This window comes from Caloenas nicobarica, chromosome 5, assembly GCF_036013445.1.
Source record: "Caloenas nicobarica isolate bCalNic1 chromosome 5, bCalNic1.hap1, whole genome shotgun sequence".
NCBI lineage: Eukaryota > Metazoa > Chordata > Aves > Columbiformes > Columbidae > Caloenas > Caloenas nicobarica.
In genome coordinates, this window is record NC_088249.1 from 61174205 (window position 1) to 61190100 (window position 15896).

Genomic DNA, 15896 nt, shown 5'->3' on the forward strand with positions numbered 1-15896 from the left:
GCTGGCTACGCACTCAGGGCAGGGGGAAAAAAAAAACCAGGTAAAAATCCTATTATTTTCAAGTCATTGAGTCTCGTCATCTCTTTCATCAGCATGCCAAGTTTACTGCCTTTGCACTCGCTTCATCTGCTGCCATTCAGGTCAGGTCAAATGGACAGTAGCCAAAAGCAGATATTTAGGAAGAGGTAACGAGAACTGAATAAGCGAATGTGATGCTTCAACCAAGCACTTGCTTGGCCTCCTGCACCTCAAGATGCTCCTAAGCCAGACTTGGTACCTACTAACCCAGCAATGCAAATGGCTTTCTCTTCCACCAGCCTGCCCAGTTTCCCGTTGAGACGACAATTTTTTTTAACATCCACAACACCTTAAGCTGAAGTATTCTACCACTTAATTGCATACCATTTGAAGAACGACTTTCTTTAGTTTAATGGCAATTTTCAAGCTAATAGGTTCATTTGATGCCACTCAGTCCACCTACGGGAAGGAGCAGTGTATATTGTTAATAGGAAGACAAAACAAAACTCATGCAGTTTCATAATCTCTGATCTGTGTAAAATACGATCAGTCCTAACATTTTTCTTCTTCTTCCTTTGTCCATAGCAAGACTGCAGCTCTTCTCAAACTGAGTGAGAAAAGTAAGATCTTCACTGAAAGTAGCACGAGATAAAACTTCTACCACTTTTCCTGAATTCACCTATATCTGGGTGAAATTTAATGAGATATTTAAGCTCAACGGGCACTTTCTGCCCTTGAAAAAAGCCATCTACTTTCTTTTGTGGTCCTTGGTGTGCAGTCCTTCTTTGCCTTGTGGTGGCATCTTGCATATTAGTGAGCTGACTCGGCACTAAATAGACAGAGAAGTCTCCACTCTTTGAACTGGCTGAGTTTTGCGTGAGATTGAGGAGCTGAGAGTTGAAAAGAACTAGCGCCAGCTCAAGGAACGACAAGATCGTACAGCAAAGAACAGGGAGAAGGATTTGGACAACTCTCTCAGCAATAGTGAACTGCTGTATCAATACAGTTTTCTCAAAAAATCTGACTTAAATGGCAGCTATTCCGCAAGTGGTGGCATGTATGGAACTAGGGAATGTCAGTTATTTTTTCTGTCAGGCAACTATTCAAATTACTTAGATCTGCACCACAACATACACTACTTTATACACTTTTATGTAAAAATCAAGATTTTCTGGGATTCAGAGAGACAGCAACACCTGTCTCTAATGATGGATAAAATGTAGAAATAAAAACTAGCCTTAAAGTAACAAGAAACCATAATAAGAGCAATTACCTTGCTCACTGGCAAACAGAAAATGCTGCTCAGCCTCTAATGCAGGTTCACATGAGCCCTATGTCAACAAGAGACAACATGATATAATCTCAATAGTCGCCAAACCAGATTTCAAATAAGTTCTCCCCAAATCTCACTGTCAGGTTCTTCCGTGTTAAGCCTAATTCAAAGTATAATAACAATTCAAAATATTTTCAATATTCAAAATTATAGAGAGAAATGCAGACCAGCCTCCCAAGTGATGGCTGTCATTCCACAGTGAAAGTCAACACAGACAAAATGTTGGGACCACACCATTTTCATCTCTTTCAGAAAATGATTCAAAATTACTGATTAAAAGCCACACTCTGAACAGCTGTGAGCCTACTGGTGCCTATCACTAGAGACACGATGTTTTTGTCTTTGCATACATTTCATGCCAATGAATTCTAAATGATATTACTAGAAATACTTTCAAGTGATCAGAGGACTAAACTTCTTGGAAGTAAAAAGCCTACTTCAGAACATCAAGAAGGATATAATGGGAAGGATGCAATGGCAATCTCCTAAGCTGTGAAGTCAGTTTGCGTTATAAACACCAAGAAAGCATCTTAGAAGTGAACACAGAGTATGGTTCCTAGCTTTGAATACAAGAACACCACTTGAAATAGTGTCAGAAGTATTACTAAAGTGAAGATAAATGGCACCTCCTGCTTATCCTTTATTCACAATTCATTCTCTCATACAGAAAGATTATTCAACATACTGGCTGCTACTTAAATCCTTGTTTTCTTCAAGGCCTGCAATTCAGTGACTCCTCCACCAGCATTCAAAAATAGAAACTGTATTTATATTTCTTAATCTTCCAGTTCCTTCTTTCCTTCACTGTCCTCTACCAGTTCTCACAAACACTAATGGGCCGAACACTTCATCAGCAAGTTCTTAAAACACTCTGCAGGCACAATCTGCTTGAAACCACCCAAATCACCTTGGCATACACCAGTCTGTGTTTTCCAAGAGAAAAGCTAAAATCCAGTCACTGTTCTCAATGATGATAAGTCATGAGACTGTATTAATCTTTACCCGGATGGAGCGCGGCAAACATTTTTACCATTTTCCCTTTTCTCAAAAGCTCTTCCACTTTGTTACGTAACCAACCAGCCCTTCTCTTGGACTTCTGACAACTCTTAAGGTACTTAACAAAAATCTGTATTACTATTGATAATTCTTGCTAGTTGTATCTTACTCTGTACCTGAGTTTTTCCGATTTCTGTTTATATTCCCATTCTACAATTTTGCAATTGTAATTTTGATCCTCAACAACCTGTGAGGCATTTGAAACCTCAGGATTTAGCCAAAATGGTGCCTTACTACACTTTCAATCTTCTGCAATGAGAAACTGGCATTTTTATCTGTAATAGCACCTTTTTTACTTTTATCTTCCAGAATTTACTTACCAATTTCAAATCTACTGACAGTTGTCTTCCACAATTTTAAGTTAAAACAATAAATTCATTATTAAGGCTTTAACATGGGATTTTTTGCACTTAATATGTAGGCACTCAGACATTGCTTGTCATATCTCCAATAGCTTTGCAACATGATAAATATTTTCATCACTCCTACAAATAAGGAAATTGAGGTACTTTACCTCTTATTCAGTGGGAGAAAATAATCACACAACTTTCAGACTCCAACAGATCAGAGAAATTGCAGTGACTGGAAATTAAGAGCTAGACCTGTTGTCGCCAGGTTCCTAGTTCTTTGTTCCAGCAACTTTGTATCAAAAAGTAGTATTTAAATTGTTACAGTAGTTAAGATGTGAACACAGATTACAGATGCAGATGTTTTCCACATAACTACAGGTGTTTCTCTAATAAGCTTTCATTTTTTTTTTCCTGTAATATCAGTTCTTTTTGCTAGGAAGGTTAACAAGCTTGAAAGCTTCTCTTAAAAACCATTAACCTGGTATACATTTAAAATAGGAAAAAAAAAAAAACCCAAACCCACATTTCTATCACCACTCAGACCTTACATCACTTTGAAGTAGTTCTGTATTCTTAGAACCCCAAGATTAATGAATTGATGTGATAAATCAGATTGTATCTCCTTCAGTTTCTCTTCTGCAACAACAATCATCTTTACTTATACGCTGAAACTGTAAGCACTTACAAAACTAGCTTGTAAAAAGTTAGTTTTCCCTCACAATTGTGGTTTTGGTGGATATGCTTAAACTAGGGGGCTAGGAAATGGTTCTTGGCTCTAAGGTCCAGCGTGTACCCTGGGGATATGAAAACAAGATATAATATGTGCAACAGTACTTTCCCGTTTGCTACACTTTAAAGAGAAAAGAAAGCCGAGCATCTCAGGTGCAACGGAGATGTGGTACAGTCCACAAAGACAGTTTAAGTGTGGTCTGCAAAGGGAATGCTGTTATAACCTATTTAATCACCTGTGTGACTTGTCTGCCTCCTGACAGAAAGCAGCCTTCTGTCAGCTTTCTCTTAGTTGATTCTAGCAATCAAAAGGTTAAAAGATTCTGTATATCATATCTTCCTCAGAAAGCCAAATTTAAACAAAATATCTTTGATATGATAAACAGTCTGAATCTTACAGTAAGTCAAGTAGTTTAGAAAATCTTAAGTCATTTGAAAAAAATCCTAAAAACTCCTGAAATCTGCTAAATGCTCCACTTTCAAACAGAATTCTGCAGTATTCTTCTTGGGGGCTCAAACCTGTCTCAAAGTAAGGTTTTGATCCCCCTCTGGTAATTCTTGAAATAGACAATAGTCCACTCTGAAGGCTAGCCAAAGTGTAGGGGCCTGAGGGTTATACTTTCTTAAAATCTGAGGTTAAAACACAATGAAAAGACAGGTTATTTGGTAAGTACATTAAAACAAGTGAAACATATCAGAATATAAGTATCTATATATTCTATACTAACCAATAAGAAGAAGGGTTCCAACGGCTATGCCTCCACCTGGAAACAAAACAAAATGAAGAATAAAGTAAGACTACATTTTAATACTATGTTAGAGAGCAATTAAGTTTTCTTAGTTTATAAGTCAAAGAAAGGTGGTAACGGGGAATTTAAAAATATAAAAGTGAACAACATTTTAATTACCTTTGCAATACTTCCTACAATTCTCTATTATGAAATAATTACACATTACATGTAATTACATATTACACATTACAATTACTTTCACAATATACTGTACTATCATCCTTGTGGTAAAAAGATCCTGCAGAGCTCTACGCAACTATGCTCAAGTACTACAATAACCATGTACAGTCTGAGCCAGCGAATTTTTACTTGGATGACTCAAGTGAGTAAACATTCTCCAAATTAAATCAGTATTGATCACTATCAAGCGCTATTCCTTTGTACCAAGAACCATGTATGTAAAGTGACCTACAAGAAGCGAGCAAATTTCCACCCAAGTCAATCAGGAAAAATCTTGGCTCCACTGTTTTTTATCTTATTACTGAAAATGGACAAAACAATAAGGCAGGTAGGACCTCATCCAATGAAACCTGGACTGACAGATCATAAACATCATAATACACATCTGAAAAAGACCCCTATACTATTGAAGTATTTTATGGTATGTCTTGGACATAAAAACAACTCTACGAACGCAGTTGACTGAATTATTTGTTCAAAAACAGTAATACATTTTGAAGGATTTATACATGGCCACTATTATTTTTCTTTTTGCTTAAACAATTACTATACATGCTTATGTTCCAATAACACATGACTGAATAACAGACAGAATAGAATATTCACAATTTGTTTTGACACATAGATCCTTATCCCATTGACCTCAACAGTGTGGAGGACCAGAAAAGAAAAAAAATCTAGGAACTCCCATGCTGACTGTTTTATTTCCTTTTGAAGAGACAGCAAGCATAATTATGTAACAGCAGTTTAAACAGTTGTCCCAAGAAGGAATTTTAACAAAGATGGTGAAAGAAGAATTCTTATTTTACTTTAGGTGAATAGTTAACTATTTTATAATCTGAACTCCAATACTGAATACAGTAGAAGTCGGACTACAAAAATTTTTATTGAACAATCATATAAGACTGTGACAGGAAATCTCAAATTTCCTGGAAGCGTTCGAGGGGCCACAAGTAAGCAGCCTATTGCAGTGTTTTGCGTGAAGGAAACTGCAGTAGGTCTTCTGAAATTACGTACTGCTTTAAAAGCAAGTTAGGAGCAAACCAAATCACACCAGCCCAATGTGCAAATCTCTTGATAAAAGAAGTCAGTTCTGGACTGCATAGATGGACTCTAACGAACAGGATAATTCAGTCCATCAATTTAAGAGCTCACTAAATGTCACTTTTAAGAGCTCGTTAAACTTCACTTGAAATTGTTTCCAGTAGGGATCGGATCAATTTCTTATTCTATAGCTCTACTGGTGAGACTATGAATGCCTGTAGCACCTGTAATATTGATATACACCCAGAAGGAAAAAGCTAATTTCTCTCCCATAGGCTAAAAAGTGCTAATACTGTTGCATAATAACACCTGAATTAAAACCACAACGGAATCACTTTTTCACCATGTCATGATGTACCACAATTTGAGCAGTGCATCACAGTGCGAATGTTTAGTCAGCTACTAATTTCATCGTTGCAGTTCAACACAGCACAGACTGTTTAAGCTATGCTCCTGAGTCAAGATGTACAAATGCCTCCATATTTATGGCAAGCTTATCAAGTAATCAAGTATTTCCTAGATATTTAAAAAAACCCCCGACCTATAAGTACTGTTTATTGGAAAGCCAGAATCACTCATGAAATCCCCATATTCTAATACACCAATTTTTGTTTCATTTTATTTGTTCAGGAGATAAATGCAAATGAACCCAAAAGATGTACTATGAAAATAGACATAAGTAATGTATTGCCCCATAGCAATAAGCACTTAAAATCTGAGTTATAAAAAGCTCACTTGTAGCCACCCCAGAAGTAGTGTCTCTTCTGCTTTTAAATTGCTTGCACAAGAGAGAATTTGTTTGTCGAGCAGTATGTCAGCACAGTCAAAATCATCACAAGCTCTGTTTTCCGATCATCAATTGTACGGTCTCTTTCTACAAGCCAGAGTTGTAAAATATGTGCACATACCCTGGTCGCTAAAGGCAAACTCAGGTCAGAGGACTGGCTTTACATTATGATGTAGTGAACAGTTCAAACAAATCTATTCTATTAGATGAAATGTAAAACTATCACAGTCACCATGGTTACATATTCATATTACGATGAGCAACAATAATAGCAAATTAAACACAAAACAGATGACAGAAAAAAGTAGCAGGAACATTGATAGAATCAAAAGGAAGAGGTAAAAATCTCCAAGTTCCCTAAGAAAATTGCTATGAACTTGTAATTCTTTCTTATTTTGCTATTTTAATTTTTCTTTACCAGTACCTAAGGCAGTACTACATTGTAAACAACTAAGGAGGACTGGTAACTTTCCCATTGCTACCTACAGCAATGACATTTAAGACCTTAGGGACAGAAACACAACAAACTTTGCAACTTGGCATGTATCCCCATTGTTTTTGAAGTATATCTGTCACCTTTTTCAAACAGCTTGAAACAAAACTTTTGATACAAAGCATGTGATGGTTATATTATACAATAGTTACAGCGCATTATAGAGAACTGCTTTGGCACAAATCAGGTCTATAAACCTTGAAATTAAATTCGAATATAAAGCCCAGAGATGTAAGAAACACCTTAACAGTAACATGGCATTTGAAACCCAGCAGTTAACTACTACTTATTTTTGAAAGGAAATGCACTTAATTAAGGAAGAGCTACATATCAACAAAAATGTCACAAATCAGCCAGTAGTTGCAGGGTAAAAGAAATTCCTCCAAGTGTTCTCTGCCTTTTATTCTCTTCGAAATTTTCTAACTAGACCTGTGTCTGATAACACTATGCTTTCCCTTACAGTTATTCACAAACTATATATTCATGTCTGGCAAATAATACCGTACCTAGATTGCAGTTTCTGGACAAGGCAAACTCAAATCTAAGCCCAAAGCGTGAGAGCTAGAAGTCTCTGCGTGGTGACCATTAAAAAACATGTCTAGGAAAATATACCAGATTAACTATTTTACAGTAACTTCCATTGGGAGTTAATACAAAAAGGTTTGTCCTCAGCCCCTGGTGAACAGTAAAGTTAAATATTTTGCACAGTCAATTATTTAACTGCTAGTGGGCAAGATGAAAGAAAAAAAGTAACAGCATTCTTCAAGAAACACATAACAGCATTCTGCAAGGCGTTTCAGAAGCATTTCCATGCACACCCAAAAACGACATGAAGGAGACCAAGTACTTCTACAGTCACCAGCATGGTGGTTGCATCAACAGCAGCTCAGTCAGTTGGTCAAGGGATACGACTGCTCCCCTTCATTCAGCACTCATCAGATCACATCTGGAATCCAACATCCAGTTTTGGGCCCCTCAGTACAAGAAAGAAGTAAAGATAAACTTAAGTGAGCCAAGCAGAGGGGCAACGAGGTGGGGCAAATGACCCAAAAGGAGTGGCTGAAGGAGCTGGGCTTGTTTAACCTGGAGAAGAGAGGAAGACCCAGCAGTAGCCTGGTGGTACCTAAGAGAAGCTACAGAGAAGCCAGCTGAGCTCTTTGCTGAGGTGCACAGTGGGAGGGCAAGAATCAACAGGCATAAGTTGAAACAGGAGAAGTTCCACGTGGATGTAAGGATAACAGAAAATTCCCTACAAAAATAATTAAGCACTGGACTGAGTTGTCCAAAGATGCTGTGAAATCTCTGCCGCTGCAGATTTTCAAGACCCAACGGGACAAAGCCCTGAGCAACTGACTCTGAATTCAGTGCTGAGCCTGCTTTAAGGTTGCAGTAGATGAATTCCTGAGGTCCCTCCCCAGCCTTCAAAATCAATGATTTTGTACAGGCCCACCTAGCTGGGTGGTCTGTCTCCAACAATGCCTAATACTCGGTATCAATGGAAATTTCATTATAGTACAGCATGTTTGGCATGCATCTTTCCAGGCCTACCCACTCTGCCTCCAGAAATGAGTGATTTAAGGTCTAGGAGGTTACCAAATATTTAACATAGGAATAGAGAGTTATCCAGTTTTTCAAAGATGCCACAACCCAGAAAACAAGTTAAAAGTATCTCCAAAAATTGCTGTTCCTAGGGTTGAAGAACTTTCTTGATATTCAAGTGTAAAACTTGTTCAGGTCAGGAAATTAATGAATATTTAAAAGACACGGAAAAGGTACTTTGGAAGGGATCCTGGGTTTACTGGAAGAAGTGTCCCCAGTTTCCATAACAAACCACTAATACAGATAGTAAGTGCCTGGACATTCAGGAGGCTGTCACCATGGGAGCTGTCTACATCTTCTGACTCATGCTGTGCAAAATCCACTGGTTATAAAAGGGAATATGAAGAAGAACTGGAATGTTCAATGTAAATCTTATATTTATGCAATCAAAGGGTTTCACAAATTACGCCGACTTAAGGAAACACTTCTCTCTTAAGAAGGAAGAGCTTCCTCCACAAGGATGCCAATCCCTGATGCAAGTGCAGGTGTTCCCTACCAAACAGACACAACATACTCACGAAAGATGCAGAAGTGTGATTCTCCTTAAGATACGCAGGCTGCAAAAACTTCTTTATAAAATGGATACAAGCTCTATATTTATCATTACTCATACAGAATATTCTATAGAAAGAAAAGTGGCATATTCCCATATTCCATGTACTCCTCCAGGGATGAATGAACAAAGCTGAAGTCAAGCCTTCCTCACCTCAAAGCAGTCCCATGTATGTACATGGAGAATGTACTGGGACTGTATCAGTAGTTAGTACAAGGGTCGTACAGCCCTAGTGCATACAGATAAAACAGGCTGTTTATACACCTGAATTAGTTCCCAATCCAAGTAATTAGTGCCAGTTTATGCCACAGATCATAACGTAGCGATGGTCACAAGGGATCAGTCCGGCATCTTCACACCATCAGTGAGCAAAAGCAGATTCACAGGCAGCAAGAACAGCATCACACCAAGGTAACGCTGAAACACAGCATTTAGAACTATGTAGCCATGGCGAGTGAGGCAGAAAAGACACACTGAGAGTCCAGACTTAAGGTCAAATGCATCCTAAAAACTGCGATACCGAAGAACCAGAACTACGCTATGTTCATCCACAAGCTAATTCGGCAAACGTGCTTTTCAAAACTGAAAACTTTAGACCTGTGACAGTTTGAAATACGACAGGAACGTGTTAATAAGTAAACTTAGAGTAGCTTTCTGTTCTGGAAAGGTTTCTCGCGTGGATTTAAATGGGTAAAAGGTAAAGGCACCTGCCTGGGCCGCTTCCCCTCCTCACCCGACGGGGTGTCGAGGCGGGAAACGGCTCCTGCTTTGCCCCTTCCCCCCGTCCCCCCCGACCCCGGGAGCTGTAGGGAGGAAGGAAAACCCTGCAGGGGCAGCCGCGGGTTGCGGAAGGGGAACGACAGGCAGGGCCCGGCAAAGGGGAAGGTCCCGCTCCCCACCAACCTAGCACACAGTCCAGGGAGGGGAGCCCGCTGGAGAGCAGCAGCTGCCCGTGGCGAACCGAAGGCCGAGTGCCCGCGACAGCGGCCAGGCGGCTGCCGGCCGCGGCTTTCCGCTGGAAGCTGGTGGCCCCGCAGCCCCGCAGCGCCGGGGCCGCCGCCATCTCGGCTGCCGGGAGCTTGACAGGAGCCAGGGCACGCCGGGAAGAATCGAGCCCTTTCCTCGCCACCAATGGGAGAGCGGCATGGGGAAGGCGCTATCCAATGGGAGACCGCGTTGTTTGCACGTCGCGGGCCAAAGGGGCGGGGAAGGGCCCGGGCAGCCGGTTGCGAGGGGACAGGTGAGTGTGGCGGGGCCGGGCCGGGCGGGAGCGGGGGAGGCTGCGGGTGCTGCTCCCACGGGGTCCCGGAGCTCCGGCCGGGCCTGGGCTGAGGGGAGCCGGGCCTGAGAGGGGCCGGGAGCGGGAGGCGGTGGCCGCGTCCCGTCCCACCCTGGTGCGGGGCCGGGGGTGGTTGCGGTACCCGTGACGCGGCCTCGCTACGAAGCGTCATTTCTGTAGGATCTGGCTAACGGTTTGTGAATATCTGGGATAGGAAATGCTTTAGCAAAATAAAGGCGTAAAGCGTAATTTGCCATTATTTTAAAAGAGTTGAAGAATCCATTAGTGTTAGTGGGATCCTATGCTGTAAATTCAGCATAACTGAGGAGGATGAAACTTGGAGAGTTCTGTATTTTTAAAACATCACAGCAGTTCTTCCATTACTTACTGTACTGTTATTCTGGAGTCCAGATACTGAAATATTTCAGGCATGACTGCTTGCAGATGTGTGTAACACTATTAAAAATTGCAGTATATCTATAGAGAACTTATTTTGTCAAGTGCTTGTAACCCAGAGAGAATATCTTTGATAAGTCACCATGTATCACAAAAAGAGTCAAATAATATCTTATGTGAATTTTGTCACAGTGATTTCCCACCCCATTCCAAGCAGTACATTTCCTTTTGTTGCTTCAATGAAACAAAGCATTTCCTTGCTTGTTTTTCTTTTTAATACAACATACTAATGTAGTTTATATTCACTTTACAGAGCAAGTGTAAATATACATCCAGGGCTGAGCCCTCTCTTTTGTTTGTCCATTTCTTATTGATATTTCTCTGTCTATTTATACTTTTTTCTTCCCTTTTTGTTATTTCATTTTCCTCCAGGGCAATTAAAACTAGAGAACTAGAGGCAAAACAGTGGTGTTTTTTTTTTTTTCCCTCTTTCACTTTGGAGTCCAGATTCTGAAAGCATTTTGCAATTGGGCACACTTGTGCTGCGCTCCTACAATTCTTATAATTTCTTGTATAAAGTTTACTGGAAATCTCCTTTTCCTCCTCTGCTTCCAGTGATTCAGTTTAACAAACCCCGGTGCTTGTCAAATCTTTTCTTGAGCTGATTCAGCTCATTGATCTGACTTGGAACTACTGTACACTTTCTTAATAGGTTAATTTTGTGTTATGTTGCTGAGTTGGTGCAATAAAGAAAAGGGCACATACAGACAGTGAGGAGGATGCAATTCAACCTTCCACCTTTTGCAGACTGAACTGTTAATTCATCTCGCCATGTGAACCTCACAGCTCTTTCAGAATTTTGGGGTTTTAAGGTGATATTGTTGTAAATTTTGTGAGTTTACATCCTTTAAAATATAGAGAAACTGTCTCTTAAATTGCAACAGGAGAGACTGTTTCAGATTTTACAAAAAACATTAGAAGTAGATATAGCTTTTCAGTATAATAACTGAACTTTAAAAAGTATTGCAGTAGTTCTGTTTGTGATCATTTTTCCTCTGCCACATTTTAAGATGATGGGTACAGTTAAAGACTTACTGATTTAGACAGCAAGTGGAAAGAAGCTATTTTTCGAAGATTTAATTTTTTTAAAGAAATTGTAACTATTTAATACAATAAAGCTTTACAAGTGAATCTGTGCTTATTGAGAACACCACTTACAACAGCTGACTTTACCTGCACTTAATTTCAGACAAAGAAAAGAAAGTGTTGTATGGAATTTTCTTTGTTTTTAAGTCAATGGCATTTCATTTTTAGGACTAATAATAGCTTGTTCATCTTCTTTGATACTAAAGGTTTGCCTGTGTTCACATGTCCCACTTTCCAAAAGATGTATTTCCAGCCATTGTAAAAGATCCCACTAGCAGCTGTCTGACAGATCAGAAAGCAAGACTGCAGGAGTTGTAACTGTAGATATTACTGCATTAAAAAAATCCTTCATCCTCAAATACACATTAGTAGGTAGATAAAACATCTTTTTCCAACTCTATAGGTGGAATTGAAATGTAGAGAAACTAAAGAACATCGAGATGATTGCAAGTGATCAGGAAATGTTTTAGCAAGTTATTTGTCAGCTGAGCTGTGGTGACTCACTACGGTCATACTCAGCTCATTGGGAGATGCAGAAGTTTAAACCTTTGTGTCTAGGAGGTTTTTAAAAGGCATTTAGATGAGGCTCTTAGGGACATCGTTTAGTGCTAGAATTAGGTTAGGTTGTGGTTGGACTCAATGATCCTGAGGGTCTCTTCCAACTGAAATGATTCTATGATTCCAGATTGGGATGTCATAAACTGTAGAATAATCAACTTTTCTTTCTCGCTGTTTGTATATTATCACATAGACCTGGTCAAATGTTTATCAGTTTTAACTCCATAATTCTCGTATGAAGAAGTCAGGCTCTTTACTCTCCATTTCTCGGAAAATTGCTGATCCAATTCAAGTACTTGTCTATGCCAAATACAGATTCTAAGACGGATTAAAAGGATTTTAGGTGAGAATTCCCTAAGGAAAAGATGGAGGGAATACAATGGGCAAGTGAGAGAGCAATCAAAACATCTGGGAAAAGGTATGCTTGGAATTTGATCTGCAAGTATGTTTGCCATTTCTCTACAAAAGCATAGCCTATGGATTTGGTGAAAATCCCAGTGTCCCCAAAACAGCAGCACTTCTTAAAGTGTACTTTAGGTATTTTGTGCTTGATAAGAGGAAACACACCTGTCGTGGCTGGCATTGCCTTTCTGTTTACCGTATGCAGCCTGTATGGCCTGCAGTGTAAGCTCTTTGGACCTTCAGTTAATGCAAGCTGAGACTATATTGCTTGAGCAGTGTTCCTCAACAAGATCATGTTATTGACATACATATTTTGTTTTCCTTGATGTCAAATTAATGTTTTTGCTTTGGTTTAATTCTGCCTTATAAGAGTCCTTCCATAGTGCTATGCAAAATGCCATCCATTTTGGAATAAAACACATCAGTGCATTTTGTTTCAAAACTGTATGTCTGCCTGATCAGTTTTCAGTAATATTTTTTCTGTTGGGTTTATGTATGGGATAGAGAACTAGAAAACTGCATCTCAGTGGCAGTTCTAATTCATAATCTTATTAGGGTGTGCTGTTACATCGCCAAGCTGCTTCTCTCATCAGTTCTGGAATGTGATGGTATTAGACTGTACTGATTAAAGTTTTATAGTCACCAAATCAGATTAGCCCTTGAGTCACCTGACTAGGTTGGGTTTGCAGTCATGTGATCCAGCACCCCGCTGGGCTCCCGCTGGGAGCTGAAACAAGGTAGTTTGCTTTTGAGATGTTCTTAAGTATCTAACAGCATGGGTCGTGGATTATGGCTGCAAAGAAGATGGCTTCATTTTCCTGATCTTTGAACTAGCTAGAATGGGATAAGTTTGAAAGTGCGGGATCTTCAGGCCGTGAGCCAAGAACTGGAAAGAATGTTTAATCTGGGAAGTTCTGACACCAAAAGACCTGAGGAATTTTTTTGTTTTGTTTTGGTTTTTTGTTTGTTTGGTTGGTTTTTTTTGTTTGTTTTTTTTTAATATGAAAAAGCTTAAAGACTACTTATCCAATCAGTCTGTGGAAAAAAAACAAAACAAAACAACCAAAAATGAGGATTAGTGGGAGGGTTTAAGACACACCAGTTGTATGATATTATATAAAATGTGATATGATTTTCTTCAGAAACTCTCTGGATGTTACCTAAATGTATCCCTGTGAGTATACTGAACAACAGCAAGGGGAAAAAAAATTAAACCTGTGTCAAATTTAAATGGCTCTTTTAAAATAGAACTAAGTAAATTAGGAGACATGAGTTAAAGCGGTAGTGCTGAAGGCAATGGTTTAATAAATCATAAAAAAGTTATTTAATATTTCGGTAATTTCAGATTATAAAAGAGGTACAGCATAGTGTTACTGAAACTTTCAGAATAGTAATATTGAATATGTGTTGTCAGTTGAATGTACTGTCTTAATAAGTGTCATACAGATTAGTGGTGTATTTCATAGAGGTTATTTTTCTTTTTTTTAATGATAAAAAGAGGTATTATCTTTTTAAAAAAATCACATAAATTTAAAAATACTTTAAGATAGGACTAAAAGGACTAAAAAAAAACCCCAACCGAACAACTAGAAACGTAGTATTATTTGTATTATGGCTTTTGATATTCTGTATTATTTTCCATACTGCGTTCCATGTCCATATAAAACTTACTTCAGGATTAAAAACTAGAAATTAAGGCAGGTTGATTCTAGCCTTTTCAGATGCTTAACATCCAGAAGTGTCTTTCAAATTGAATACAAATGGCTGCCCTCGAAGTCACTTCAGCATGTCAGTGGAAGAGGCAAAGAGTAACTTTGCGTTTCAACTGGGAAAACATAATTTAAATGCTTTGATATTTTGAGTCTTTGTTTTTGTCTTTCAGTTGTATCTGCACATATTGCATTATGTAGGCATTTCTAAAGCCAGGTAAATAATATAGGGACTTATGAGTTATGGAAAGGTTAATACCTGTGACTTTTCAAGTATAATTTCTGTTAGTGCAGTTTATGCAAAAGTACAAAATAACTTATATTACATGTGCTTTTAGAGCCCAAGTTTCACTGAATATCTGTAAAAATACATGTATCATTCAAATTAGTTTATAGTTGCTATAGCATTTTTTCCTGATATGCTGGTATTAGAAAGTTTAAGAAATGATGCATCTCAGATTTAAAAAAAGTGTTATGTTTTCTGCTAAGTTTTTAGGGCTTTTAGTCCTCAAAGGCATTATTCCAATAACTGTGTTATTTCTATTACAAATCTACGGTATCAGGAGGTGCTGGAATACAGGCCATTTTTGCTCCTCACCTACATTGTGGGATTTTATAGAATACTTTTTGCTATTCTTTGTCCATCATCTCTGCAGTATTGTGAGACCTGAAACCTGTGAAATGCTTTAGCAAAGCACTTTGGGGGCTGCCCATGGCCAGAAGAGGTCTGATCACCTTCAGAATTCTTTTAAAACTGTAGCTCATCTCTGTTTGCTGAAATATTTTTAATGAGTTTTCATAATGGAGATTTTTCCTTCTCTTCTAATGTTAGCCAAAACCAAACAATAATATTTCAACAAGAAATACTTCCGCAGTAGATTCCGAATTTAAAAGTAAAGAAAATCTCGGTCACAAGTCTTCCAGTTGCACAGACCCACCTGTCTGATCTATAAAGGAAATGTTAATCATCCCTGCGCTTACAAGTAACTTCTGACTGCTGTGCTGAACTGTAGCAACTGTATTGCTGACACTGGTTTTGGGATTAGCTTTCAACAACTGGCTCTGGCATCTGCTGAGGTAATGACAGGCAGGCTGGGTGACATTCAGAAAGTTGCTGCTCTGGGGTAGAATGATGAACTAAGAGTTAACAGAGAATAAATCTCAAAGCCTCAATGTTTGCAAAGATGGGAATCTTTCCCAACGTGCTGGCATGTAAGGATTTAACTTCTTGGTGAGTCCCACAAATCTGTAGCCTCAGCTTTCCAGTGTCCTGGCCAATGGTGCAGTTTCATCACTGTGGCTTCTGTAAATATACCAGGCAGGTAGGTTAATGCTGCCATGGTTATTCAGCCACTGCCAGTGTGGAAGGAACTTCAGATATAGCGTAATATCCCCTAACAAGCATTTTTCCCCCTTTTTGCCCATTCTGTCTTAGATTTATGAACTACTCAATCTTTAGTCTGATAAAGACAC

At 38.9% G+C, this 15896-nt stretch overlaps 2 protein-coding genes across 2 annotated transcripts in view; one reads left to right on the plus strand and one right to left on the minus strand.

Moving 5' to 3' along the window:
- Window positions 1-9996, minus strand: part of ELP4 (elongator acetyltransferase complex subunit 4) — a 142199-nt gene extending 132203 nt beyond the window's left edge. Inside the window, exons 1-2 of the mRNA XM_065636390.1 lie at window positions 9837-9996; window positions 4215-4250 (exon numbers count right to left, since the gene is read on the minus strand). Of these exons, the coding sequence (XP_065492462.1) occupies window positions 4215-4250; window positions 9837-9996 (196 nt within the window). The remainder of the gene's footprint in view (window positions 1-4214; window positions 4251-9836) is intronic.
- A 122-nt stretch (window positions 9997-10118) lies between these two features.
- The window catches only part of IMMP1L (inner mitochondrial membrane peptidase subunit 1), a 35646-nt gene continuing 29868 nt past the window's right edge, over window positions 10119-15896 (plus strand). The window contains exon 1 of the mRNA XM_065636594.1: window positions 10119-10173. The gene's annotated coding sequence lies outside the window, so the exon portion shown is untranslated. The remainder of the gene's footprint in view (window positions 10174-15896) is intronic.